The sequence below is a fragment of the Symphodus melops genome (genome assembly GCF_947650265.1).
Source record: "Symphodus melops genome assembly, chromosome: 14".
NCBI classification, from domain to species: Eukaryota; Metazoa; Chordata; class Actinopteri; order Labriformes; family Labridae; genus Symphodus; species Symphodus melops.
In genome coordinates this window covers 1,770,511-1,798,010 of record NC_136704.1, presented here as the reverse complement: position 1 = coordinate 1,798,010, position 27,500 = coordinate 1,770,511, and the positions used below count along the sequence as shown (strand labels likewise).

The 27,500-nt window shown below is 50.7% G+C and overlaps 2 protein-coding genes across 3 annotated transcripts in view; both read left to right on the top strand.

Annotated features, from left to right (window-relative positions):
* Positions 1-24,895, top strand: part of prkdc (protein kinase, DNA-activated, catalytic subunit) — a 33,158-nt gene extending 8,263 nt beyond the window's left edge. Inside the window, 74 exon segments of the mRNA XM_079361008.1 lie at positions 15-64; positions 179-295; positions 943-1,092; positions 1,163-1,272; positions 1,450-1,609; positions 1,795-1,881; positions 1,978-2,097; positions 2,519-2,678; positions 2,758-2,867; positions 4,429-4,516; positions 4,591-4,754; positions 4,832-4,984; positions 5,067-5,174; positions 5,243-5,469; positions 5,541-5,635; positions 6,100-6,202; positions 6,281-6,414; positions 6,501-6,731; positions 6,978-7,204; positions 7,289-7,497; positions 7,581-7,716; positions 7,959-8,117; positions 8,194-8,397; positions 8,852-9,040; positions 9,115-9,219; positions 9,301-9,468; positions 9,870-9,997; positions 10,072-10,273; positions 10,536-10,714; positions 10,800-10,968; positions 11,050-11,115; positions 11,212-11,275; positions 11,433-11,581; positions 11,675-11,815; positions 11,888-12,007; positions 12,088-12,231; positions 12,305-12,456; positions 12,591-12,722; positions 13,022-13,133; positions 13,249-13,373; positions 13,455-13,604; positions 13,774-13,947; positions 14,099-14,197; positions 14,356-14,566; positions 14,644-14,818; positions 14,895-15,089; positions 15,343-15,458; positions 15,544-15,675; positions 15,767-15,946; positions 16,039-16,247; positions 16,357-16,495; positions 16,577-16,765; positions 17,107-17,331; positions 17,415-17,523; positions 17,709-17,811; positions 17,886-18,048; positions 18,126-18,300; positions 18,393-18,586; positions 18,667-18,850; positions 19,800-19,960; positions 20,049-20,260; positions 20,377-20,464; positions 20,541-20,684; positions 20,789-20,996; positions 21,086-21,153; positions 21,276-21,496; positions 21,578-21,599; positions 21,601-21,671; positions 22,332-22,415; positions 22,507-22,578; positions 22,673-22,874; positions 22,970-23,158; positions 23,738-23,877; positions 24,225-24,895. Of these exon segments, the coding sequence (XP_079217134.1) occupies positions 15-64; positions 179-295; positions 943-1,092; positions 1,163-1,272; positions 1,450-1,609; positions 1,795-1,881; positions 1,978-2,097; positions 2,519-2,678; positions 2,758-2,867; positions 4,429-4,516; positions 4,591-4,754; positions 4,832-4,984; positions 5,067-5,174; positions 5,243-5,469; positions 5,541-5,635; positions 6,100-6,202; positions 6,281-6,414; positions 6,501-6,731; positions 6,978-7,204; positions 7,289-7,497; positions 7,581-7,716; positions 7,959-8,117; positions 8,194-8,397; positions 8,852-9,040; positions 9,115-9,219; positions 9,301-9,468; positions 9,870-9,997; positions 10,072-10,273; positions 10,536-10,714; positions 10,800-10,968; positions 11,050-11,115; positions 11,212-11,275; positions 11,433-11,581; positions 11,675-11,815; positions 11,888-12,007; positions 12,088-12,231; positions 12,305-12,456; positions 12,591-12,722; positions 13,022-13,133; positions 13,249-13,373; positions 13,455-13,604; positions 13,774-13,947; positions 14,099-14,197; positions 14,356-14,566; positions 14,644-14,818; positions 14,895-15,089; positions 15,343-15,458; positions 15,544-15,675; positions 15,767-15,946; positions 16,039-16,247; positions 16,357-16,495; positions 16,577-16,765; positions 17,107-17,331; positions 17,415-17,523; positions 17,709-17,811; positions 17,886-18,048; positions 18,126-18,300; positions 18,393-18,586; positions 18,667-18,850; positions 19,800-19,960; positions 20,049-20,260; positions 20,377-20,464; positions 20,541-20,684; positions 20,789-20,996; positions 21,086-21,153; positions 21,276-21,496; positions 21,578-21,599; positions 21,601-21,671; positions 22,332-22,415; positions 22,507-22,578; positions 22,673-22,874; positions 22,970-23,158; positions 23,738-23,877; positions 24,225-24,429 (10,856 nt within the window). The 3' untranslated portion in view covers positions 24,430-24,895.
* Positions 24,896-26,989: 2,094 nt separating this feature from the next.
* The window catches only part of arhgap29a (Rho GTPase activating protein 29a), a 22,493-nt gene continuing 21,982 nt past the window's right edge, over positions 26,990-27,500 (top strand). For both annotated transcript variants that reach the window (XM_079360959.1, XM_079360958.1), the window contains exon 1: positions 26,990-27,156. The gene's annotated coding sequence lies outside the window, so the exon portion shown is untranslated. The remainder of the gene's footprint in view (positions 27,157-27,500) is intronic.

Sequence of the window (27,500 nt, the reverse complement as noted above, 5' to 3'; positions counted from 1 at the left end):
TCTTTGTCTTTCAGTGCACCAGGGCCTGATTCGTGTCTGTTCCAAACCCATCGTGACGTCCGAGGTCAGACGCTCGTTCTCGCACGCCGTCACACGCGTGTGCATGTTTACTCAGCTTTCTTTAGTTGTGACTGAAATGAACCGATCTTGATTTCTGCTTGTCCTTGTCTCCTCTCAGGACACAGACGACGCTCCCTCCGAGTCCTCACAAGTTCGAGCTGGAAAGTGGAAAGTCCCGTCGAGTCAGAAGTACCTCCCTCTGTATAAAAACCTGCTGGACTGCGACCGGCTCAAGGTGCAGATTCTTTATCTTTGTCTTTGTGAAGCGTCAGCAGCTTCGATACATCGACCACTCAGCGCCCCCTCGTTCTCTGTCGATGTGGACCAAATCTATTCCAGGCTTCAGACCTTTCTTATACCTGAGAGGAGTTTGCAGCTCGTGATAAACCGACTAAAGTCCTCAAAGTCCAACCAATCAGATCGTTACAGGAAGAAATAAACAACCTCGTTAATAAGGAGGAAATAAGACTTTTTTCTGAGGGTTTAATTTAATTTTAGGTTTGTTTTTTTTATCAAACGTTTTAGCTACTAAACGTTTTAATCTGCTCCTCTCATCCAGCACTCACACACACACACACACACACACTCAGCGCGTTAACGGGAGGGAAGGTTTGTTTTGCACGGAGCCGTGAGGGTCTCGTGCACGTCTGCACGCTCTCCCGTGCACGCAGCAGTTTAATGGATAAATGAAACATTAAATAAAGACAGGTGGAAATGAAGCCGCCCGGTCTGTGGTCCCTCTCAGAGAGCTGCTGGTTGTTGTGTGTTCGTTCCTGCTCTGACTCTTATTAGAGACTCATCCGTGGAGCTGAGCGCCTGAGCGTCTGTCTGGAAGAGAGTAAAGTTTAAACTGCAGATGTTTTAAGTCTGTCTCCTCTGTAGGATTCAGGATTTTTGGACGGAGCGTTTGAGAGTCAGAACGCCTCGCTGGTGTCTCTGAGTCGTCTCATCTATGATGAGTTGGTGAAGTCGATCCTCAGAATCGTGGAGAAGTTGGATTTGTCGGTGCAGAAAGTGACGTCAGGAGAGGAGGTGAGGCGTCCCGCTCGGAGACACGTCGACCTCCTGAGGAGTCTTTGTGAACGCTCTGCTCTGCTTTCAGGCTCCTGAGGATGCTGCTCATGTGCTGCCCTCCACAGACCCCACAGCTCACCTGCTGCCCAACAAGACCAAAGACTTCACTGCCTTCATCAACCTGGTGGACTTCTGCAGGTGACACTTCTTTAGCTAACTCATAAACAGGCACGTCTGAGATCTGTTTGTGGAGCTCAAATGATGAAAAGCTGAATCCCAGGAGAGCTTCCTGATTGGACCGTTAAGGTCACAACATTAAAGAGTCACACTTGTGAATGCAAACAGAGCAGTGTGTAACACTGTGTGTCTCTGCAGCGAGCTGCTGCTGAAGAACCACGTGGACTACTTTGAGTCGTGGGTTTATCCTCTGAGCCACGAGCTCGTCCTCCACTCCATCAGAAACCCGCTCGTCAGCGGCTTTTACAAACTGCTCTCCGTCAACATGAAACTATCAAAGAGGATCGGATACTACCAGGTAATATTTACTCCACTGTGCAAACACAGCCATTCTTTATCTTCCATGTGATAAAGGAGCAGTCTGTAGCTCTGCCCCCTAGTGTTGAAAACGTGTACTGCAGTCCAGATCCCCTCGTCTTTAGAGTGGATGCTCACACAGGTGTCCATGTGATAACGTCCTGCTGTGCTGTCTCTGCTGCACAGGGAGTCGGCCTGAAGAACTCTGCGTCTCCTCACAGCGACTCGGTGAAAAGCGCCAGTTTTGCCCTCTTCTCTAAGTTTGGAAAAGAGGTAACGTGTGTGTGTGTGTGTGTGTGTGTGTGTGTCCTGTTTGTTTCAGATCAGCGTGGAGGCTCGTTTGAGTCACCTGTTGTGTTTCCTCTGCAGGTGTGCGTGAGGATGAAGCAGTACAAAGACGAGCTGCTGGCCTCGTGCCTCACGCTCGTCCTCTCCCTGCATCACAACATGGTCGCCCTCGACATCAAGGCGTACTGTCCCGCTCTGCAGGTGGGCTGTCTGTGTGATAGTGTGGGTGCAGGGGGGCGTGTCCCCTAACACTGAATGAAGGAGGCGTGCTCCTTCTTATCTCACTGATGACCTTAAAATAATCTGGGAGTCTTGACTGGTCTGGATTTGAAGCGGTCTCTGTCCAGCCTGAGGCCGAGACGAGACCTTAAAAAGAGAAGACAGACAGACATGTATGATTTCCTGCAGTGACGTGTGTGTGTGTGTGTGTGTGTGTGTGTGTGTGTGTGTGTGTGTGTGTGTGTGTGTGTGTGTGTGTGTGTGTGTGTGTGTGTGTGTGTGTGTGTGTGTGTGTGTGTGTGTGTGTGTGTGTGTGTGTGTGTGTGTGTGTGTGTGTGTGTGTGTGTGTGTGTGTGTGTGTGTGTGTGTGTGTGTGTGTGTGTGTGTGTGTGTGTGTGTGTAGACGGCTCTGAAGTTGGGTCTGAGTCACGTCCCTTTAGCAAACGTCGCCCTGGATGCTCTTGAAGACTGGTCGTCCCACATCGCCCCGGAGACCATGCAGCCGTGCTACTCCAGCATCCTCCCTCTGCTGGACGGATACCTGAAGACCACGTCCAGCGACAGTAAGAGCGTCAGGATCCGTCCCCACGTCAGCGCCGGACGGCGTGTCAGAACACTAACGCTGATGTTTTTACCTTGCAGACAAAGATGAGAGTAACTGGGAGGTGATGTCTTCTGCGTCCTCTAAAAGTAACCAAGGTTACAACCGCGTGATGACGAGGCTGCTGAAGAATTCCAACCAGCTCACCGTGGTGTGTAGCCCTCCTGACCATAACGCTTCTAGTTAAAGCCCCTCCCACTTTCAGGCTCAGTCCCTTTTGCTCGCCTGTAGCAGCTCAGCATTTAACCACAATATAATGCTGTATAAACACAAAAACAAAGTTAGCTCGCTAACTGACCTCTGACGACGTGGTCGCTACAGCCTCGGACTAGATCTTCTGGGGTGGGCGTGTCCTTAATCGAGCTGCCGGGGTGGGCGTGTCCTTAATCGAGCTGCTGGGGTGGGTGTGTCTGTCGGGGTGGGCGTGTCCTTAAAGGAGCTGCCGGGGTGGGCGTGTCCTTAATCGAGCTGCTGGGGTGGGCGTGTCTGTCGGGGTGGGCGTGTCCTTAAAGGAGCTGCCGGGGTGGGCGTGTCCTTAATCGAGCTGCTGGGGTGGGCGCGTCTGTTGGGGTGGGCGTGTCCTTAATAGAGCTGCCGGGGTGGGCGTGTCTGTCGGGGTGGGCGTGTCCTTAAAGGAGCTGTCGGGGTGGGCGTGTCCTTAATAGAGCTGCCGGGGTGGGCGTGTCCTTAAAGGAGCTGCCGGGGTGGGCGTGTCCTTAATCGAGCTGCTGGGGTGGGCGTGTCCTTAATCGAGCTGCTGGGGTGGGCGTGTCTGTCGGGGTGGGCGTGTCCTTAAAGGAGCTGCCGGGGTGGGCGTGTCTGTTGGGGTGGGCGTGTCCTTAATAGAGCTGCCGGGGTGGGCGTGTCCTTAATCGAGCTGCTGGGGTGGGTGTGTCTGTCGGGGTGGGCGTGTCCTTAAAGGAGCTGCCGGGGTGGGCGTGTCCTTAATCGAGCTGCTGGGGTGGGCGTGTCTGTCGGGGTGGGCGTGTCCTTAAAGGAGCTGCCGGGGTGGGCGCGTCTGTTGGGGTGGGCGTGTCCTTAATAGAGCTGCCGGGGTGGGCGTGTCTGTCGGGGTGGGCGTGTCCTTAAAGGAGCTGTCGGGGTGGGCGTGTCCTTAATAGAGCTGCCGGGGTGGGCGTGTCCTTAAAGGAGCTGCCGGGGTGGGCGTGTCCTTAATCGAGCTGCTGGGGTGGGCGTGTCTGTCGGGGTGGGCATGTCCTTAAAGGAGCTGCCGGGGTGGGCGTGTCTGTTGGGGTGGGCGTGTCCTTAATAGAGCTGCCGGGGTGGGCGTGTCTGTCGGGGTGGGCGTGTCCTTAAAGGAGCTGTCGGGGTGGGCGTGTCCTTAATAGAGATGCCGGGGTGGGCGTGTCCTTAAAGGAGATGCTGGGGTGGGCGTGTCCTTAAAGGAGCTGCCGGGGTGGGCGTGTCCTTAGTAGAGCTGCCGGGGTGGGCGTGTCCTTAATAGAGATGCTGGGGTGGGCGTGTCCTTAAAGGAGCTGCTGGGGTGGGTGTGTCCTTAGTAGAGCTGCCGGGGTGGGCGTGTCCTTTAAGGAGCTGCTGGGGTGGGTGTGGCAGCTAACTTTCAGGTGTCATGGTGACGGCACCCTGCTGTGTGCGGCGGCGGCGGCGTGTCTCGGGGGGTTCTTGCATGTTTTTGCAGTTGGCCTTCTGGGCCACCGTAGAGACTGATGATGTCGTCTGCGTGCTTGCAGGAGGACGCTCCTCTGGTGGCCGTGCGGCTCAGGGTGGTGAAGTTACTGGGTCACCTGGGAGGAAAGCTGAACAGGAACCTCGTGACAGGTGAGGCTCTACATCACCTGAGTCCGTGTTCAAGGTCCTCGCTGTGTTTGCTGACGCTCTATCTTCACCTGCAGCGGTGTCATCGGAGGAGATGATGAAGAAGTTCGTGGCCTGGGACTCCGAGAAGAGGCTCAGCTTCGCCGTGCCGTTCGCCGACATGAAACCGGTCGTCTACCTCGACCCCTTCCTGCCTCGAATCAGCGAGCTGGCTCTGTCCACCAGCGACAGACACACCAAAGTACGTCCCCTCACATCGGAGACTTACCGCCATCTCAAACGAAACGTAAACGTGAGTCTGTCCCGTGTTCGCTGCAGGTCGCCGCCTGCGAGCTGCTGCACAGTCTGGTCGTCTACATGGTGGGAAAAAGTGCTCAGATGGTGGAGGGGCCGAACGCTCTGCCTCCGATGTACAAACTGCACAAGAGGCTGTTTCCTGTGCTGCTGCGCCTGGCCTGCGACGTGGACCAGGTACGCTGTGACATCACACGTGACGCCACAGAGGGAGAGACGGTGTGTGTGACCACGTCTACGTTTCTGAATTCTTCTCCAGGTGACCCGGCAGCTCTTCGAGCCGCTGGTCATGCAGCTGATCCACTGGTTCACAAACAACAAGAAGTTTGAGAGTCAGGATACGGTGGCTGTGCTGGAGGCCATCATGGTGAGTGATCGTCCTCGGGGAGGTCGTCTGTGGCTCTGTAGGCGACACTCACACGTGTTTTCTGTCAGGACGGCGTGGTCGACCCCATGGACAGCACTCTCAGAGACTTCTGTGGCCGCTGCATCGAGGAGTTTGTCAAATGGTCGATCAAGCAAACGACCCCGAAGCAGCAGGAGAAGAGCCCGACCAACATGAAGTCGCTGTTCAAACGCATCTACAGCTTGGCGCTCCACCCCAACGGCTTCAAAAGACTCGGTGCGGCGTTGGCGTTCAACAGTATCTACAGACTGTTCAGGTGCGTGTGAACACTTCTCTCTGTCATCGTGACTTCATGAAGGCGTTTTCAGCTCCGTGTTGTCTCTGCAGGGAGGAGAGCGCCTTGGTGGAGCAGTTTGTCTTCGAGGTTCTCGTCATTTTCATCGAGAGTTTGTCTCTGGCTCACGCAGACGAGAGATCGATGGGTAATTATTCTTCTTCTTCACGTTTAAAGACGTCACCTAGAGTGGATGCTCACACAGCTCTGCATGTAGAGACACTGTAGCTTCAGTGTTTAGTCAGCTCTGCATGTGGTGGACACTGTAGCTTCAGTGTTTAGCCAGCTCTGCATGTGGTGGACACTGTAGCTTCAGTGTTTAGCCAGCTCTGCATGTGGTGGACACTGTAGCTTCAGTGTTTAGCCAGCTCTGCATGCGGTGGACACTGTAGCTTCAGTGTTTAGCCAGCTCTGCATGTGGTGGACACTGTAGCTTCAGTGTTTAGCCAGCTCTGCATGTGGTGGACACTGTAGCTTCAGTGTTTAGCCAGCTCTGCATGTGGTGGACACTGTTATTGGTGACTTTAACTGTAACTTTCAAAAATCTGAATCATTTCTTGTTTGTTCCAGTCTCTCCCAAACAAACTGAACTTTCGAGTTTCGTTCCTGCAGGTACGCTGCAGCAGTGTGTTAGCGCCATCGATCACCTGAAGAGAATCATCGTACAGAAAGCTCCGAGTCTGAACGAGCAGAGTGCGAAGAGACGAGTCCCCAGGTCAGCGCTCTCCGACTCTCCAGGAGTCGCTCGTCTGGATTCTCTCCTCAGCAGCTTCATGCTTTTCTCTTCTTTCAGGGGATTTCCTGCTGACGAGAAGCTGAGTCTCTCCCATGTGGTTCTGTGGCTCCTGGAACAATGTGGCCGACCTCAGACTGAGTGCAGACACAAGTGTCTGGAGCTCTTCTATGAGTTCACCCCTCTCCTCCCAGGTGAGCCCCCCCCCCCCTCCCTTCAGCATTAGAATAAGACCGGGTGTTAAACAGCCAGCTGAGCGTTTGTCTCTGACGTGTGACAGGTAAGAAGTCTCCTCCTCAGTGGGTCGACGGCGTGCTGAAGGAGGAGGGCATTGAGTTCCTGATCTCGCGGTTCGAGGGCGGGGGTCTCCTCTCCCAGCCCACCCTCAGAGAGCTGAGCGCTGCGTTCAGTGTCAGAGCCACGCTGCAGTGGATGGACCTGCTGCTGGCTGCTCTGGACTGCTACAACACCTTCATCAGTCTGCACATCCTGAAACCTCAGCACATGCTCAGTAAGTCTCTGCAGACCTGTGACAGGATCATTAAACTTCCTCGTTCTCTCAGTGCAGGTTCACCTTGTTTTTCTTTTTTGAATACAAAAAAAAATCAACAAATAATTTAACTTGTTATTCATCAAACAGGTTTACAGTGTTTTTCTCTAAATACCAGAAATAGTACCCTCACTCCTGTCTCTGCGTCCTGACATGAGACCTGTCTTGTCGTCTTCTGGTCTTTTCTTGTCTGACTTGATCTCAAAGACTTGAAGGAGAAGTCGAGTTTCCTGAAAGCGGTGAGTTTCTTCCTGAGCGAGCTGGCGACCCGCCACCTGTCGGCCGCAGAGAGCTGCTTCCTGGTCGGAGAGAAGTCGTCTCACTTCAGCCCCAGAGAGGTGGACCAGTACAACTTCAGCAAGTGCACCATCATCGTCCGCCTGCTGGAGTTCACCGCCATGATCCTGGTCAAAGCAGACCAGGACTTCTGGAAGGTTAGCGCTCCGTTTCACACCGTCCAGATCAAAGTCGAGACTTTTTCTTTTTTGACCCTCGTGGTTTCCCGTCCGTGTCCGCAGCTCCTGGAACCAGACCTTTTTGTGCCGGCCTTTTATGAGCTGACGGTGCTGGTGGTGTGCGAGCCGTCCTCCGTTGGCTTCAACATGGCCGACGTAGAGGTGATGAAGAAGCTTCCAGAAGTGTGTGTTCCTTTACTGACGGCCCTGCTGGCCTCTCCTTACCGCCCTCGTATTGAAAGCAGCTTACGGACAAAGATCTCCCGTAAAAGGTTCGTTCCCTCCCGACGCTCTCTGCTGGACGAAACGTCTCCGTTAAAAGTCGATGATAACTTGTCAGTTTGTCTCTTTGCAGCGTGGAGGAGCTGTGTGCGGTCGACCTCTATCAGTGCAGCTCGCCGACTCATCAGGACGTTTCCATGGAGATGGTGCTGTCCTCCTGCAAGCAGATCCACAAAGCCGGCTTCCTGGACTCCATCCTGCTCAGTCAGGTACGAGACCTGAGACCTGAGGCGGGTCAGTCCGGCCCTCAGAAGGTAGAAGGAAGCGAACCAGGGCGGGCGGGGAGCACGCCGAATGTACAGAGGCTTAAGGCGCCCTGGGTTTGAATCCTGCATGTTGTCCCCCCCCCCCCCCCCCCTCTCTGCTGTGTCTGACTCTATTCACTGTCCTGACATTTAAAGGCAAAATAAATCTGAAGTAAAATTAGTTTGTGCATCTGGTCGATTCACAGGAAGCTGCTTACGGCCAATCGCTGGGCTCCAGACTCCTGATGAGCGTGTATAAAGGCATCGCTCCGGGGGAGGACAGGAAGGCTCTTCCATCTTTAGACATCAACACGAAGCGGCTGGCGGACGGCCTGCTGCAGCTCTCCTTCTCTCTGAGTGAGCAGGTCAGTGAGGCGTCTCTCTCTACATGCCAGGTGAGCGAGGAAGGATTTCAAACGTCTGCTGTCTGTGTCTGTGCAGAGTGAGCAGCTGGTGGAGTTGTTGCTGAACACCATCACGCTCTCCGTGCCCATATCAGGAAGTCACAGCCGTAACTTCCTGAGCTTCTCGCACGGCGAGTACTTCTACAGCCTCTTCCAGGCGACCATCAACGGCGAGCTGCTGAGGCGTCTGAGCACCAGCGTCCCACACCTCATGAAGGCGTCCTCTGGGAACCAGACCATGGTACTGCAGCTCACACACACACACACACACACACACACACACACACACACACACACACACACACACACACACACACAAGGAGAAGAGATTAGACGATACAAAACAGAAAAGACATCGAACAACAACAACAGAAAATAAGTGACAAAGTTAAAGCAAAATAGACGCACATCAACACGACTACAACGAGCACAGAGAATACAAAACTACACCAAATATAATCATAATAAAAACATGAATCATTCCTGCGCTGCTGCACGTCCATCCCGTCTCCATGACAACCGGCTGTATGACTGACACCGCTCCATTCTTTTCACTGTGCCTCGTTTCCTTTCTCTTCTTCAATATGAGCTGAATATTTGCCCTCCTGCTCTGTCTGAGCGTCACGATAAGGACGGCTGTGATCAGACACAGAGCGAGGACGATGATGCTTCATGTCCCCCCCCCCCGTCTCCAGGTGAGCGTGCTGCTGAACGGCATGCTGGACCACAGCTTCAGAGAGCGCTCGGTGAGGAGGACTCAGGGGAAGCAGCTGGTGGACGAGGTGCTGAAGAGATGGAGCGCTCTGCGGTCGTGGTGGGAGGGAGCGTCTGCAACCGCGGAGAGCAAGACCGCCACGCTTCTGCTGCTGTCCAAACTCCTGCAGGTAGAATCAGGCTGCTGCATGTGGTGAACGCTCACGTCAACATAAACAAATGACTCGTTTTCTCCTCCTGTTAGATCGACTCGTCCGTCTGCTCTGATATCAACCACGAGGCCTTCAGACCGGTGTTTTCCACCTTCACTCTGCTGCTGGGTGACGTGACTCTGCCTCTGAATCTAAAGGTAACAGAGCGCCCGTTTGTTTGTTAACCACGACGTCACTACGTACGCTCTAAAAGGCGGCGCTCTTCATGACCTCCTCAGAGTCAGGCCCTGCTGGTGTTGCCGTTCCTCACCGGCCTCCCCGACGAGCCGCTCTCTGAGCTGCAGACGTCTCTGGACGCTCTGGTGGCCTCGCACTTCCCCATGGCGTCGGACGAGTTCGCCAAAGGCTCGCTGCACCGCAACAACTACATGGACTGTGTTCGGAAGGTAACGAGCAGCCTCACCTGTCTCATGTCCTCAGTGTGATCCTGGATCACGTTTATTAAACATGATCAGTATGTTAGTGTGCACTGCACGACTAACAGCACGCCATCCAGCTGAAACACCTCACGACTTCAGCTGTGCAAATTAAAAAAAAAAGATGAGCTTGAACAGCGTACGCCCGGCTTTGTTAAACTTTGAGGAGGTTTCTGTGGGTCCGAAGTTTGAGACCATCGAGGTCAGTGGAAGAATCAATAAAATAAGATGAGTGTCATTAGTCCCATTTGAACATCAGATATGTTGTTGCTCGCTAACGAGGAGTGAACTGGAGCAGGCTGAGCCTTCCTGCAGACTCATGAGCTGCATGTTGAAGGTTTAAACGGGTCTGGACTCTTGTCTGTCTGCAGCTGCTGGACGCCCTGGAGCTCTCTCACAGTCCTCTGCTGCTCAAACTGATGGCACTGATTCTGTGTCGGGATAAGAAACACATCATGGAGGAGAGCTTCCAAAGCTGCTTCCAGAGGATCGCTAAGCGGTGAGTGCAGCCGTCACAGCCACGCTGAAACGACCCGACAGATTCTTTCATGGCCGTTTGGTTTGTGCGAGCAGGTCGAGCGTGGAGCGCCAGCTGCAGCTGCTGTGCGCCGTGCATCAGCTGACGGAGCAGGGCGACGTGAGCGCCGTGCTTCAGGCCATGATGGAGCGAGTCCTGCTGCCTCTGTGCTCGCACTGCAGCAGCAAAGCCCTCAACCTCTTCTTCGTCTCAAACATCTCCAGCATGACGTCTCTGCTGCTCAGCCGCTTCACCAAGGTGCGTCTGAAGTGTTCATACAGATAGACGGTGAGGTGACGCTGATGTCACCATATCTCGAGATTAAATGTTGCACTCATCAAATCGTGAGCTCGCATCGAGAAGTTTGATCACCAAACCTTATTTTTTAAAGTTGCAGAAAAACTTTATTCGTTAACTGTTCCGATCAAACGTGTGTGTGTTTGTGTGTTTGTGTGTGTGTGTGTGTGTGTGTGTGTGTGTGTGTGTGTGCGTGTGCGTCTCACTTTGTATTTCCTTCCAGTCGAATGAATCAGCGTTTGAGACTCAGCTGCTGAAGAAGATCGGCTGCTTCAAGCTGCTGGAGCTGCTTTATTCTCGACTTCCTAAAGAGGAAGTTTACTCCAAAGAGTCCCGCATCAACCGGGCGCACTGCCGCTCGGACACCACCGAGGGCAACGAGCTGTCCAAGATGCTGATCAAGTATGAGAGTTAGCACGCCGGCCGTGAAAGACCTCCTCACGCTGTTGTTCCCTAAATGATGCTGATGATGGCGTTGTTTGTGCAGGTCGTGTGTGGAGGCGTTCACGGAGAACATGGCGGGTGAGACTCAGCTGCTGGAGCTGAGGAGACACTTTCACTGCGCCGCCTACAACTGCGCCATCGCCGTCATCAGCTGCAGCTTCAGCGAGCCCAAATTCTACCACGGCTTCCTTTTCAGCGAGAAACCCGAGAAGGTGCTGCTCGCCTCCTAGCACGCCATCCAACCCGGGAACATTTAAACGTGTCCTCCTCACGCTTTCCTATTTCCTCTACAGCATCAGTTCATTCTGGAAAACATCGTCGACGTCGGCAGGACCTACAACTTCCCCGTGGAAATCGAGGTGTGTGTGTGTGTGTGTGTGTGTGTGTGTGTTAGCATGTTTGCTGTCCGTCGTGCTCACAAGGCCTTTTCTTGTTTCTTGTTTTCCTCCATGTAGGTCCCACTGGAGAGGAAGAAGAAGTACGTGATGATTCGAAGAGAAGCGAACGAGGAGAATGGAGGTATTCAGCAGCTTCCTCTGCACGCTCAGTCTGAACGTTTCAGGACTCAGAGGAGGGTTCGACTCCCGAGCACGTGTCTTCCTGCTTGCCTCGGAGGGTTGTCTCCAGTGTGTCTCCAGTCTGATGATGAACGTTTGTCCTGTTGTGTTCTGCACAGACGCTCCCGTGTATCTGTCCTCTCAGTCCTACATGGCCGACAGCAGCCTGAGTGAGGAGATGAGTCAGTTTGACTTCTCCACCGGAGTCCAGAGCTTCTCCTTCAGCTCGCAGAACGCCGAGGGACAGAGACGCAGCGTGGCCCAGAGAGTCAGTGAAGAGCATGCTAACATTAGCTCAACGTCCTGCCAACAGGAAAACTTCTTCTGGGTTTGATGCTCATGAGACTTGTTGTTCTTTTAGGAGACAGAGGAGACAAATTTGTCCCAGCATGCATCTGTGGATCTGGAGATGGACGAGCTGAATCAGCACGAGTGCATGGCGTCAATGACTGCTCTGATTGGACACATGCAGAGGAGCAACATCACCCCCAGGGTGGAGCAGGTGAGTGCGTCTTAAAGAGTGAAAGAGCGAGGGCGGTACCTTTTCTAACGCGCTCTCTCCTCGAACACGCAGGGACACACGCCCAGCGAGCTTCCTGCGTGGATGAAGTTTCTCCACGCCAAGCTCTCCAATCCGTCCACGCCGCTGAACATCAGACTGTTCATCTCCAAGCTCATCATCAACACCGAGGAGGTACGTCTTCCTCCGCACTGATGGACTTATTCACGGCTTCCCTTCTCTGCCTCTCTCACCTTCACTCTGTGATCGTCCAGGTGTTTCGACCGTACGCCAAACACTGGCTCGGGCCGCTGCTGCAGCTCGTCGTCTCAGGAAACAACGGAGGAGAAGGGATCCACTTCATGGTGGTGGAGGTGGTGGTCATAGTGCTGTCCTGGACGAGCATCGCCAGCCCAAAGGTAGCTTCGCACTCAGCCTCGATCTGTCTCGTCTCTTCCTGTGGTCTCGTTAACCCTCGTCCTGTTGACTCAGGGAAACCCCCGGGACGAGGTGCTGGCGAACCGCCTGCTGGAGTTCCTGATGAAGCACAGCTTTCACTCCAAGAGAGCCGTTTTCAGACACAACCTGGAGATCATCCGCACGCTGGTGGAGTGCTGGAAAGACTGTCTGCATGTACCTTACAGGTAGCTCCATCACACGAGCCCGCAGCTCACTAAGAGACCGGGTTAAAGTTTAAACCTGCAGGGAGGAGGAGCTCTGACTGAAGCAGGTGAACTAAAGACGTTAAAGGTGTGAAGTTCTTTGTTTCTCCTTTCAGCTCGATCTTTGAGAGATTCTGCAGCGCCGACCAGAACAGTAAAGATAACTCTGTAGGAATCCAGCTGCTGGGAATCATCCTCGCCAACAACCTTCCTGCTTACCACGCCTCCTGTGGAATCCAGTATGACAGGTGAGAGGTGTGTGTGTGTGTGTGTGTGTGTGTGTGTGTGTGTGTGTGTTATCACACCGATAATACCTGATCGACCACACGGCCCTAAAAACCACCTGCTGCCAACATTATAAATTAAACACAAGAGAAACACTGAAGGTCTGCAGAGAGATCTTAGGTCCAGGTCCAGGTCCCCTGATCCCCACTGGACCGGGCGGCTGCTCTACCTCCCCCGTCAATTACGTGCACTGAGATCGTAGCGGTGGCGTGCAGACAGTCCGTGGTCATTCTTTCTGACTTCCCATCCTGCATGTTCGCAGGTACATCCAGTGTCTCACCAACAACGTGTCCTTTGTGAGGTATAAAGACGTGTACGCAGCTGCTGCAGAGATCATCGGCCTCATCCTGAAGAACATGACTGAACCGGACGACGTATGTCACATTTCAGTGATTTAAAGAGAACTGATTATAGATCTATCTACGTTGCTGCTTCACCTTTTCTTCTGCCATGACGGCTGATTTAGTTTCCTGTTTGATTCTTTCTCAGCATCATCAGGAACTTCTGAATCTCACTGCGAGTAAAGTAACGAACCTGAAGAAGAAAGACATGGACGACAAGTTCATCGTTTGTTTGAACAAAGTTTGCAAACACTTCCCTCCCTTCATGGATCGGTCAGTTGACGTGACGTTTGCTGTGATGCTCGTTTTATTAAACCCCAGGCTGGTTTAAACTGCAGCTTTTGTGCTCTCCAGGTTTGTGAACCACGTGTTCTTCCTGCTGCCCAAGCTTCACGGCCTCTTAAAGACTCTCTGCTTGGAGTGCGTGCTGAGCCGAGCCGAAGTCATCCCCGACATCTTCCTGCAGCTGAAGACGTCCGGCTTCGTTCAGATGATGAGCCACAGGTCAGTCCTCCCTGATCGCCATGTTTTACCGAAAGTCCTGTCGCTGAACAGCCAGATACAAGCATCTGTTACACCGCATCTCCGAATGACCGATTTACAGACTAACAACATGTTCCTGTTTGTTACTCTCGTTGTCTTCCTGTTTGTTACTGTCTTTGTGTTCCTGCAGGGATGAAGCGAGGCAGAGAGTGTGTCTGGATATCATCCATAAGATCATCGCTCTGCTGACTCCCGTGCAGCTCCAGGAGCTTCTGTCGGCCGTCACGGCGTTTACCTCTCATCCCTCCCCCGTGTGCAGAGAGAGGATGTACGACATCCTCATGTGGATCCAAGACAACTACAGGTTCTCTCAGGCTTCTCTTCGTCTTCTGCACTATGATTATCAGAGAGTGTAATAAAGACACGAGGAGGAGATTACTTAGGTTCTGCTCTGGCCACAGGGGGGCGCCATACTCACATGAATCCTGAGTACATGTCTGTTTGATATCTTCCAGCGATGCAGAGAGCATGGAAGACGACACGTCGGTGGAGGTTTTGAGTGCAGCTAAAGAAAGTCTTCTTCGAGGACTCTCGGAGGAGAACCCGGCCCTGCAGTGAGTATCTGCTGCTACTGAAGCACAGTGCAGTGTTTGAATAGTGAACACAGTGTTTGAATAGTACCCCGCCTCTCGCCCAATGACAGCTGGGATCAGGTCCAGCGGTTTGGATGAATGTGTGCATGAAACACTTTTTATGTCTGCTGTGTCTTCAGACTTTATGTTCGTAACTTCTGGAGTCAGGAGAAACGTCTTCCCACTGCGACCCTGGAGCGGATGATGTCTGTGCTCGGCTCGCTGTACTCCTGTCACATAGAGAGAAGTTTCTTAAGCTTGGCCACCAACCTGCTGCTGGAGACCAGCAGCCAGAGTCCAGACTTCAGCAGAAACATGTTTGAGTACCCTCTGTCTGAGTGTACCTTCCAGGTCAGAGTAACTCTCAGATTTGTGTTTGTGAGTGTCTGACGATGCGTGTGTCACAACGTGTCCCTTCCCGTCCTCAGGACTATGTGATCGACTCTAACTGGCGCTTCAGGAGCACGGTGATGACGCCCATGTTTGTGGAAACGCTGAGCTCTCAGGGTCCAGAGAGCGTGGCAGCGTCTCAGTCTGGATCCATGAAGGGGAAGCTGAGAGCGACTCAGACGACTTTAGAGTTCTCTCAGACACAAGCTGCAGGTGTGACATTAAATCAGCTTCACTGTGTTAACGCAGAGCTGTGCAGTCAGAGAGCTGATGAACGTTTCTCTCTCAGGTCGCAGCACAACGTACAACTGGCTGACGGGCAGCAGCGTGGACACGCTGGCTGAGTACTCGCTCGGCTCCGACTCGCTGTCCTCACTGATGGTGTTTGAAAAGAGAACAGCCGCCAGGAGACCCGTGGGCGAAGGGTTCGGTCTGAGACGTCTGACTGCACCGACATCAGACGACGTGGACAGTCGCACCAGAGGTGAGTGTGCGTGCTTCACCACACTTCAGCTGCAGCATGAACGAAGGCGTCACAGCAAGCTGCGGACTCGACTCGTTGTTAGCATGCTAACGTGTGTAGCATTAGCGGTGTGAAGGAAATAATGAAGGCGTGAGGAAGTAGCGTGGAGGAGTTTCTGCAGATTTATATTTCTGAGCTGATGAAAACAAACAAAGTCCTGATCAATAACAGCTGCTTCAATCATAAACATCTTGTTGTGTCTGAATGTCAACAGCAGCAAACGAGCAGCGTGACAACATCCTGAGATTGAGACGCAGATTTCTGAAGGATCAGGAGAAAGTCAGCTTGAAGTTTGCACAAAAAGAGATCCGACAGCAAAAACAGAAACAGGTACAAGACACGCAGCTGCCTGTTTTCTGCTTCAGACGTGTGGCAGCGTCTGGAACCATGGCTGGATGTGTTTTGTGTCCTGCAGGAAGAGAAAGCCGAGCGGAGGCTGAGAAAAGAGGCTCAGGTGACTCTGTATCGAAACTACAGAGTGGGAGACTTTCCAGACATCCAGATCTCATACAGCAGCCTCATCACGCCGCTGCAAGCTCTGGCACAGGTACCCCCCCCCCCCCCCCCCCCCCATCTGAAAACACTCTACATTAAACCATCAACATTTCTCTGATCCTGTCCTCTGCATGTTCTTTCAGAGAGATCCCATCTTAGCCAAACAGCTGTTCACTTCTCTGTTCGCTGGAATCCTGCAAGAGGTGGAGAGACTCAGACCGAGAGGAGAGAGCGCCAGGACCAAAGAGGAGCTGCAGACGCACATGAACACCTTCCTGAGCAAGAGCACCGTCTGCTTCCCCCCCTTCATCGCCTGTGTGCAGGTACGACCGTCCCGCCGTGAAGCACTGGTCCTGTTGCTGAAGAGAAGATTTCTGATGGGCTGACTTGACGCTCTGCTGGTTGTGTTTGTCAGGACATGTGCTTCCAGCATAAAGACCTGCAGCATCTGGATCCTGCAGCCGTCAGCTCCACCTGCCTGGTGAGCCTCCAGCAGCCGGCTGGGATCCTGCTCCTGGAGGAGGGTTTGTTACACGCCGCAGTGCACGCCGAGCCTCCGTCCAAATGCTCCCGAGGACGCAAAGAAATCCCTCCTGACACCATGAAGTGGATCCACCTGGCAAAGTACGAGCAACTGAAGACGTGTCTGTCGTGTGCCGCAAGTGATGTATCTACGCTCCGCTCTCCAGGTTCAGATCATCAGGTGTGACTTGGTGTAACTTCTGTTCTGCAGGTTGTACAGGTCTCTGGAGGACTACGACGTGGTGCGCGGCATCTTTGGAGGGAAAGTTGGGACCAAGTCGATCACCTGTGCAGCTCTGCAGGCTGAAGCCAACTCAGACTTTGCAGAAGCTGTGAAGCTTTACAACGAGGTAATGACAGTTTGTTTTGGTGCAGTTTGCTCCGTGTGGATCGCTGCGAGCTGTCAGTGAGTCCTCTCTGAACACTTCCAGGCTCTGGACACCGAGCAGTGGAGCGACGGCGAGCCCTCTGCCTCGGAGAGGGATTTCTGGGACGTGGCTGCGATGGAGGCCTACAGTCACCTGACTGACTGGAAGTCTCTTCAGTACTGCTCCACGGTTTACATCGATGAAAACACTCCACCCGACCTGGACAGGATGTGGTCCGAGCCCCTCTTCCAGGTGCTGCACATCCACTTCCTGTACACGCCTCCCGTCAGACGCATGTTTTAGACTTTCATGTTTCCAACACTCAAAGCAGAAACACAGACCTGCAAATAAACAACCTGCACATTAAAAACTGCACGTTTTCTGACAGTCTGCAAAAAGTCAGGCATCCTGCTGTTAGTGAGTTTTCTGTTTCAGACATTTCATCACCACTGCTCTGCATGAAAAGCTAAATAAGTTAACTCTGGGGTTTAGACTTACAAAACAGAACTCATCATTTTCTTGCACATCTGTGAAATTTAAAATCTCTCCGTTAGCATGAAGCTCTAAATCTTCTCTTTTGTTTGCTGTGACAGGAAACGTACCTGCCCCACATGATCCGCAGCATGCTGAAGCAGCTGCAGCTCGGGCAGACGGACCAGACTCTCCTCAGCTTCATGGACCGAGCCATGAGGGTGGAGGAGCACAAGAAGCTTCTGGAGAGTCAGTACAGCCAGGAGCTGAGCCTGCTGTACATCCTGCAGGAGGACTACGACCGCGCCACATACTACACCAACAACGCCATGCAGCTCTTCATGCAGGTCCGCTCTCTCACACACACACACACACTGCTCATCAGCTGTGTGTGTGTGTGTTTATGTGTCCTCCTCCTTCCCTCTCGTAGAATTACTCCAGTGTTGACACTCTGCTGACTCAGAGTCGGCTCAGCACGCTGCAGGCTGTTCAGGCCCTGACGGAGATCCAGGACTTCCTGCTGTTCATTAAAGGAGAGGGTGAGCAGAGACACAGCGAGGAGGCTCAGGCTCAAAGTGCTTCACAGAGGAGGGGCCAGAAATGTTGTTTTTATCAGCCTCAGATTGATGACATCACAGAGAGAAGATGAGTTTTAACGAGGCGTTGTTGGCAGAGAGCGCGGCGTGCTCTCCCTCACTGAGGTCACTGTGATTCTTTGTTCCAGTTTCTGTGAGCTCCCTGAAGCGTCTCATCAGACTCTGGACCGAACGCTATCCTGACACCAAAGCTGATCCGGTCAGCCTCTGGGACGACATCATCACGTCTCGGTAAGAAGACTCGCACTCCGCCGTCAGATCGTCGTAACCGCCGCACGGCGTCAAGTGTGACCTTTTTGTTTCAGGTGTTTCTTCTTGGATAAGATCAGGGAGAAGCTGCGAGGCCACGCCCCCTCTGACAGCATGGAGGTGGACGGCTCGGACGACGCAGCGGGCGATATCGACGCGCTAGTGAACGACTGCAAGTTCAGCATGAAGCTGCGGATGGCCGACAGCGCGCGGAAGCAGGTGAAGAAAGAGCCGAGCTGACACTTTGACGTGGCGTCCTCATGGCGTCCATCTCACCGTGTCAACGCTGCTTTCAGAACAACTTCCCGGTGGCCACGAAGCTGCTGAAGGATCTGCACAGAGACGCCAAAACAGACCGGCGCTGGCTGCTGCGCTGGGTCCACAGCTTCAGCCGGTACAGCCACAAACGCAGCCAGAGCCAGGGCGCCGTGGAGCAGGTCAACGCCATGTTGAAGACCATCCCTCTGCTGGGTGAGCGGACCGGAGACAGGAAGCTGATCTCAGAGAGAGAGAGAGGATTTGTGACGTGTTGACGTCTTGTTTGTGTCCTCGTGTCTCCTCAGACGACCTGCAGGCCGACTGTCAGAGCGCCTCCGTCAAAGTCTTCAGACACCAAAAGATCCTGCACAGTTCGTCCTTCCACATCCTGGCCACGGCGCTGAGCAGGAGCCCGTCGCTGCTGCAAACCATCGACGCAAAGAAAGCCGAGAAAGTCGTGATGCTTTCAGGAACGGCTTGGCCAAATGAGAACTCAAAGGTACGCTCCTCGTGTATCCTTTAAATGATTCGTGACGTCGGACAGAGCTGCTGAGTTGATGAGTGTGTCGCCCCCTGCAGACGGTGGAGGTCGGCCTGCAGCTCAAAGCGCTGCAGCTGCTGCGTGAAGCCTGCAGGAAGGCGGACGAAGAGCGCCAGTCGTTCTCTCAGGAGTGCGTGGCGAGCAGCAGCATCACTGAGACGTACATGGCGTTAGCAAACTTCTGTGACAAAATACTGCGAGACGAGGAGCAGAGCGAGACAGGTGAGGACTCTGATGTTTATATAAAGACAAACAAACATTTACAGTTAAACAGCTTTCAGATCAGAATTTATCCTCAAATTACAAACAGTCACATTTTAAAATATTTATAGAAAAAACGTTTTTACAAACAGCAGAATAAATAAAATAAAATGTTCTCTTCACTTTTTACAGGTGAGGACTTTTTACGCCTCCTGGAGTAAATCTGTTTGTCCTGATGTAGAGGAGGGTCAACGACCTCCACGAACGCCGTTTTCAGGGAGAGAGAGAGAGAGAGAGAGAGCGCTCATCTGAGTGTTACCTCACTGTGATGACGTCGATAACGACCATTTCTCCTGCGTGTTCCTCGTCTGTCCACACGAACGAGGACGGCGGTGGTCGAGGGGACGACACAGTCCGATGGTGGAGGCGGGGCAGACATGAAAAGAACCACTGGCTGGACTCAAACCCGTCCGCACGCTGTGTGATGACCATCTCTGCCTCGTGGCGCCGATTGTTAAAGCAACAGGGTTCAGGGTCTTTATACGCAGCGACGCCTGTTTTTTTTTTACTCTCAGTAGAAATATTTCAACTTTTGCAACACAACCACGCTCCTAAATGTCACTCCTCCCTAACCGACCAATCAGAATGAAGAAGGGGCGGGACTTCTAATATTTGACGATGGCAGGAGAGAAACTAATCGAAGTGTGTGCGTGCGTCTGTGTGTGTGTGTGTGTGTGTGTGTGTGTGTGTGTGTGTGTGTGTGTGTGTGTGTGTGTGTGTGTGTGTGTGTGTGTGTGTGTGTGTGTGTGTGTGTGTGTGTGTGTGTGTGTGTGTGTGTGTGTGTGTGTGTGTGTGTGTGTGTGTGTGTGTGTGTGTGTGTGTGTGTGTGTGTGTGTGTGTGTGTGTGTGTGTGTGTGTGTGTGTGTGTGTGTGTGTGTGTGTGTGTGTGTGTGTGTGTGTGTGTTTCCAGAGAGCCAGTTTCCCGGTGTCTCGTCGCTGCCTGCTCTCGTGGTGGACGCCATGTTGAAGGCTCTGAAGATGAACTCTGAAGAAGCTCGACTGAAGTTTCCTCGTCTGCTGCAGCTCATCGAGTCGTACCCGTCTGAGACTCTGGACCTCATGACCACGCAGGTGTGTGTGTGTGTGTGTTTGGATCTCCAGCTCGCTCTGATACAAACATGGTGCCTTGAGTGAGACCATGTGATCCCTCCATGTGTAGATGATGTCAGTCCCCTGCTGGATGCTGATTGGCTGGATCAGTCAGATGGTGGCTCTGTTGGATAAGGCCGAGGCGGTGGCCGTGCAGCACTGCGTGGGGCAGATCGCTGAGTCTTACCCTCAGGCTCTGGTCTACGCGCTCATGATCAGCAGTGAGAGTTATCAGTTTGAGGACTCGGCCACGGGACACCAGCAGCAACAGTTTGTCAACAGGTGAAGATTTACCGCCTGTTGTTTTATCATCACTCAGGGATGTCTCGTGTGATGCACGATGGGTCCAGGTGTGTGATTGCATCATACCGAGCTGTGTGCATGCTCTCTGTGTGCAGGCTGAGGAGCATGCTGGATAAAAGCGGAGCTGTGAAGAAGTTTGTGGACGCTCTGCAGCAGCTGACCAACCCCGACATGATCTTCAGGGTAACGTGTTGCAGCGTGAGTAAAGAGGAGTGCTGCCTGCTGGCCTGTGTGATTTCATGGCGTGTCTCCCTCTCAGGACTGGTGGGACTGTGTGAAGAACGAGCTGGAGAAAGAGAGCTTTGATAAGAAGCAGATGACCCGCCTGTTCGAGGAGATGTACTCGTTACTCGGGGATCAGAACGACGAGCGACACGGGATGTTTCGCAAGAAGTTTATCAAGGTGTGTCCTTTTTTTTTTCTCGTTCTTTTGCGAAGCCTCACGCTCGTCTCCTCAGGAACTAAAGGTGCTCTTTGTTTCACGCTTCTTTTTGGTTATCACTGCAGAAATTTGCCAAAGACGTGGAGAAGGTGCTGGGTCCTAAAGGTGTCACGCTGTTTGAGAAGAGGAAAAATAAGAGCAGGGTGAAGCAGGTGGACGATCTGGCTGCATCCATGAGAGGCTTTCAGAAGGAACCCGGGAACCTGAAGGAGTACTCGCCGTGGCTGAGCGGATTCAAAGCTGACGCCTTCAGTAACGAGCTGGAGATCCCCGGTCAGTAACGTCTCGCTCTGCCACAAACATCTGAACTTTCTGTCAGAGCCACTTTTATTGTGATAGTGCTTCCTTTCCTCTTCCTGCAGGACAATATGACGGCAGGTCCAAACCTCTTCCCGAGTACCACGCGAAGATCTCAGGCTTTGATGAGAGGGTACGACCTGCAGCTTCTCCTCTGTCGTTTATGAACGCTCTCCGTCATGCTGCTCAGTCACTGTGTGTGTGTGTGTGTGTGTGTGTGTGTGTGTGTGTGTGTGTGTGTGTCTCCCCCTGCAGGTGAAGGTGATGTCCTCCATCCGCCGCCCCAAACGCCTGATCATCCGCGGCGACGACGAGCAGGACCACCCGTTCCTGGTGAAGGGCGGAGAGGACCTCCGTCAGGACCAACGCATCGAGCAGCTTTTCTCCGTCATGAACATTTTGCTGAGTCATGACGCCGCCTGCACACACAGAGGACTGACGCTGCGCACCTACCAGGTCATCCCCATCAGCACCAGGTACTGAGACCCAGACGCTCGCCACGCTGAGAAATCCACGACGGTCCTATCAGCTAACACTTTGCTCTCTCGCCGTGGCAGGATTGGTTTGATTGAATGGATGGGAGAACACGTGCACGCTCAAAGACTTCCTGTCTAACACCTTGACTACAGAAGAAAAGGAAAGAGCAGGCGGGTACGGTATGAACAGGAAGTAGTTTACAGGGGCCAAACACAGAGGTTCAAGTCCTCGTACGCACGTCAGAGAACATGGCCGCTACTTTACTGACTCTGGGGCTCGAAGACGGGCATGCAAATAAATAAGGACATATAAAATAAAAGGGCCCATTTCAGAAAATGTGTGCTCAAACAGACCGTTTGGAGATTTTCCCTTCATGACATCACAAAGGGCAGTAGCCCCTCCCCTTCATGACATCACAAAGGGCAGTAGCCCCTCCCCCAGGTGGGTGACACTCCCACAGCTAGGTGTTTGTTCTGCCCTCTGAGTCTGCCTTCTCACCGTAAACAATAGGACATGGAGCCAGAAAGCAGCGAGTACACCCGAGCCCTTCCAGAGAGGGGGCGTGGTCAGACACAGCTCATTTACATATTTAAAGCTACAGACACAGAAACAGCCTGTTCTGAGCAGGGCTGAAATAGAGGGGTTTATAGACATGATCAAATACAGGATCAGAGTGGATTTACAACAACACACATGATGAAGAGGAGCGAGGACACTGAAGAGGAGGGGGAGGTCATGTGACCTTTAACGAATATGTAATGTTTTTGCTGATTCAGATTCTCTGTTATAAAGAAACTCACCCTGTGCATCAATGAAATACTTTTTATCTTTCAGGTCTTTAGAAACCTACAATAAATTTCTCTCGACGTTTGCTCCCAAAGCACAAAGTTCTGCAGCGATGTACGCTCCGGCTTACAAGTACGTTTGAGTTCTCCTTTAAAAACACGACTCACAGCGTGCACGGCCGCCACAGCTCAGGGTTGTTTTAACTTTCTGATTTTTATTCCAGGAATGCCAAACGTAACGAAACTGTGAACGCCTTCTTGAAGGTGTCGCAGCACTGGCCCACTGATGTCCTGAAGTAAGATGAGTCTACGTCAGTGTTGATGATGTCACTGTTGACTCTTTATAAGGAGTCTGCTGATGCGTCTTTCTGTCCTCGTTCATCTTCACAGGCGAGCGTTTCTGAAGATGTGTAACGGCCCCGAGGCCTTCCTCTCGCTGCGCTCTCACTTCATCAGCTCTCACGCTCTGCTCTGCATCAGCCACTGGATTCTGGGGATCGGAGATCGCCATCTCTCTAACTTCATGATCGACATGGAGACAGGAGGAATGATCGGCATCGACTTCGGTCACGCGTTCGGCTCGGCCACACAGGTGAGGCGTGCTCGCTCTGCACCTGGACGTGTTTCATCCTGACAGCGTGGTCAGCTGTTCCCTCTGTAACAGCTCTCTCTCCCGTCTCCCATCAGTTCCTCCCCGTGCCTGAGCTCATGCCTTTCCGGATGACTCAGCAGTTTGTGAATCTGATGCAGCCGTTAAAGGAGTCTGGTTTGATCCAGAGCGTCATGGTCCACTCCCTCCGAGCGTACAGGGCGGAGCCCGACCTCCTGCTCAACACCATGGACGTGTTCGTGAAGGAGCCGTCGCTGGACTGGAAGGTAGACATAACTCCTCCCACTGAGACGCTGTATATAAAATCATAACTCCTCCCACTGAGACGCTGTATATAAAAACATAGCTCCTCCCACTGAGACGCTGTAAATAAAAACATAACTCCTCCCACTGATACGCTGTAAATAAAAACATAACTCCTCCCACTGAGACGCTGTAAATAAAAACATAACTCCTCCCACTGAGATGCTGTAAATAAAAACATAACTCCTCCCACTGATACGCTGTAAATAAAAACATAGCTCCTCCCACTGATACGCTGTATATAAAAACATAACTCCTCCCACTGAGACGCTGTAAATAAAAACATAGCTCCTCCCACTGAGACGCTGTAAATAAAAACATAACTCCTCCCACTGATACGCTGTAAATAAAAACATAACTCCTCCCACTGAGACGCTGTAAATAAAAACATAGCTCCTCCCACTGAGACGCTGTAAATAAAAACATAACTCCTCCCACTGAGATCATGTAAATAAGAACATAGCTCCTCCCACTGATACGCTGTATATAAAAACATAGCTCCTCCCACTGAGATGCTGTTTGATGTTCTTTGTCTCTGACAGAACTTTGAGCTGAAGCAGCTGAAGAAAGGAGGAACGTGGACGGACGACGTGAACACCAAAGAGATCAACTGGTATCCTCTACAGAAGGTCAACTTCGCCAGACGCAAACTGGAAGGAGCCAATCCAGCAGCGATAACCAGGTACATCACGGTCTTCATGGTGTGAGTCAGACAACACCGGCTTTACATTTAAAGGAGGAGTCAGAGGAAATGTTTGGCCCCTCCTCCCGGCTTCGTCGTGTCACATACTGTACAGTCAGGTATCACCATATGTACACACGCACACGAGAGAAAACCTCGTCCTCTATGTACATGAGACGTCATGACAAGTGAAACGAATATAAAGATGAACGATCACTAGATTGGTTTCTCAGGATCAAGTTTTCAAAATGTCGGCGAATCAGACGGGGAGCCTGATTTAACGAGGAATACATGTTGGCAGTTTGAATCCTGAAATGACCTCCTCTCGTTGTGTCCTGTTTTGTCAGCGAGGAGCTCAAGCTGGGCTTCGAGAAGAGCGACGCCTTCTCGGGGATGCAGGCGGTGGTGTCGGGGACCGAGGAGCACAACGTCAGAGCTCGTCATCCTGCAGACGGCCTGACTGTGGAGCAGCAGGTGGACTGCCTGCTGGACCAGGCCATGGACCCCAACGTGCTGGGCCGAGTGTGGGCGGGCTGGGAGCCGTGGGTCTGAGACCTTAGCAATCACTTTAAAGGGTTAAAATATGATGATTTCGTAGATGATAGTTATAGATGGATCAGTGGTTATCTCTGTCCCCGCTCAGTGAGGAGGTTGCTGGTTTGAATCCCCGTCTGTCAGGAGCCTCTCCGTGCATGGCGTGGGTTCTCTCTCTTCCTCCCACAGTCCAATCACACGCTGGTTACCTGCTGACTCTGAAATGTCTGTAGGTGTGAGTGTGGCTGGTTGTCTGTTTACATGTAAGCGCTGTGATTGGCTGCTGAACAGTCCAGGGTGTAACTCCGCCTCTCGCCCTATGACAGCTGGGATGCAGAACGGGACAGGCTCAGATAAAGGGATTGGTGGGTGATGTTTATGGTCTGAAAGATTGTGTAATGTTCATGTTTCTTTTTTTACCTGTTGAAATCTAAACGTCTTCAGCGTGTCGCAGAGAGAGAAAAATAAAGATCTGAACTCTGGAGTCGACTTTATTTCATTTTTACAGATCAAACATTCAGACTGAGGTTTTTTTTTTTTTTAGATTTAAAGTCAAAAATCAAACGTTTTTCTTTCAGTGGTCCTAATCCTCGTAGCTCTGAGGTATATAGTGAAATATTTTGTGCCACAGAAAGTGTCATATTGCAGCTACAGAGGTCATGTGGAGGTCAAATCAAAGCTTATAAAGTTAGTGAGTTTTGTACATTTAACTGAGGAGCTGATGTGATTAAAAAATGTTTTTTAATGAGTTTTTGTTCCACTGACGCTGCTTTTGTTTTGTGTTTAAAGGATGAGAACATCAAATTAAATGGCAGAAACTACAATAATCGTGTTGTGAGGGAGGGTTAATTTTATAGTTAAAGCCATATAATAATAATCAGAAAATACCGGATAAATTCAGTTTGTTATGAGACGATGTTTTACTGTAGCTGTCACAGGCTGTTTATAAAATACTGAGATATAGTTCTTATTTCCTCCTTTAAATCAATGTTTAGCCATAAAACATCACTGGACTTTTCTTCATATAATCTGTGGCTGCACTACCTCCGTTTGACCACCGGAGGGCACTCATGAGTTACTTTGTAGCAAACTGAATCATTTGCAGAGACTGTGAGTGTTCAGGTTGTTATAGATGTATATATATAGAACCTAATATAGATGTTTATATATACAGAATCTATGGTTGTTATTCCTCTGACGTCACAGATGGTATGTGCACATGTTTGATGGGTACAGGGTATTTTCAGTTTAAAACATTGACTCACCTTTCAGGTATAGAAACCCATTTACACCAGTAACAATAAAACAAGAACTCAGACCGATGAAAACTTCGATTTAAGTCAGTAAATAAATCACTTATGTCTGTTTTTAACTTTGAAATAATAATAATGATAATAATTATGAGATTAAATGTAACAATGAGTTTAAAAATAAATGAATTTTACATGTAAAAAGACCTAAGTGTGATGAATTAAGTCAAAATGCAGATATTAAAAAGCTCAGACTGTATCTCAAAGTTAAGAGACAAACTGTTCATTGGATTAAAATATATTATAATGAGACAAAAACATTGAAAGTACATTTAAAAATGAAAACATTTAAAGTGAGAAGAAATTTCAAAATGAAGAAATTGAAGTTGTGATTTTGGATAAAAGGTGAAATTAACAGATGAAAATGTCGAAATCACTTCAATCAATCTCTTGTTTGTCACAAATGGGCTTCCATACATTCCTTAATGGATCTCTTCACATGAAGTTTATTTTTAGGATGATGTTCTGATAAAAGTCCTTCAATTGAAGTCATAAATTTAAGATTAAACGCACAAAATAAGACGTAAAAAGTCAGAACTGGAATGATTTAAATCATAATTATAACACACAATTCAAGTCATACATTTGTCAATTAAGAGATAAAGTCATTATTCTGAAATAAAGTCTTAATCTTGAAATAAAAGTCTTCAGAGATAAAAAGTTTTTTTCTTTTCATTAGTAAGTTATTCAGGTTTTTTTGTCTTCATAAATCATCAACAGATCCTAATTTAAAGAAATTAGTTTCACTTTTAAGTTGGGTTGAGTTGTTAGATTTATCTCCAGGATGTTTTAGATTTATCTATGTTTATTTTTAGATGTTAGATTTATCTCCAGGATGTTTTGATTAAATGAAACCTCCAAAGTTTCCGGATTCTTTCTTCGGCTTTTATTTGTTTGTTTCCGATCATTTCCGTCATGTATTTTATAGTGAGGAGTTGATTAAATCTTCCTTAAATGTTTACTTATCAAATCACTCAAATAAATCCTGATGTTTCGTATTTCATAAAAAAAAGAAACATGAGAACCATATTAAACATCTTTAAATGAAGCTTAAAGTCACGCCCGCATAGGACTTTTATTTTGAAGGGTATGGCCGGATGTTTGTAGTTTTATTGCGTGTGCTTTTAAAACTCAGACACTTGTTGTTAAGGGAGGAACACACACACACACACACACACACACACACACACACACACACACACACACACACACACACACACACACACACACACACACACACACACACACACACACACACTAATCACATGGAGCGGAGGAGCCGGGATTCAGTGGAGCTGAGTCGGGGGACTGTGAGGGGTCTGTCGGGTCCGGGTCTACACGCACTGAAGTTGTGGATTATTTGTCAGGTTTTTAAAAGATACTTTGACGGTTTTTGGATTTTTATCTGCTGGAATGTTCCAGAATAAAACAGCAGGTCAGTATTTATGATCATATGTTTGTTTGACTCCTCATGTTGGCGGACTCCGTCTAAATGTCGCTGTAAAGCTGATTTTCACTAAATCAAAGCAAAGCGTGACACATCTGCTCTGTGAAAACTACTTGAAACACTTTCTTTTATCAAAAACATTAATTCGGCATCAAATCATGACAAGAATGACTTAAAGAAAGGTCATAACTTCAGATTGTTTCTTTCCGTGTTTCACACACAGAGAACTAACACAAGAGGCGGTGATCTGATCCCAGCAGGTTTCAAAGTGGAGATTTTACAACACACACTCATTATTAACACATTTAATGTACGCCGAATGATCAAGTAAA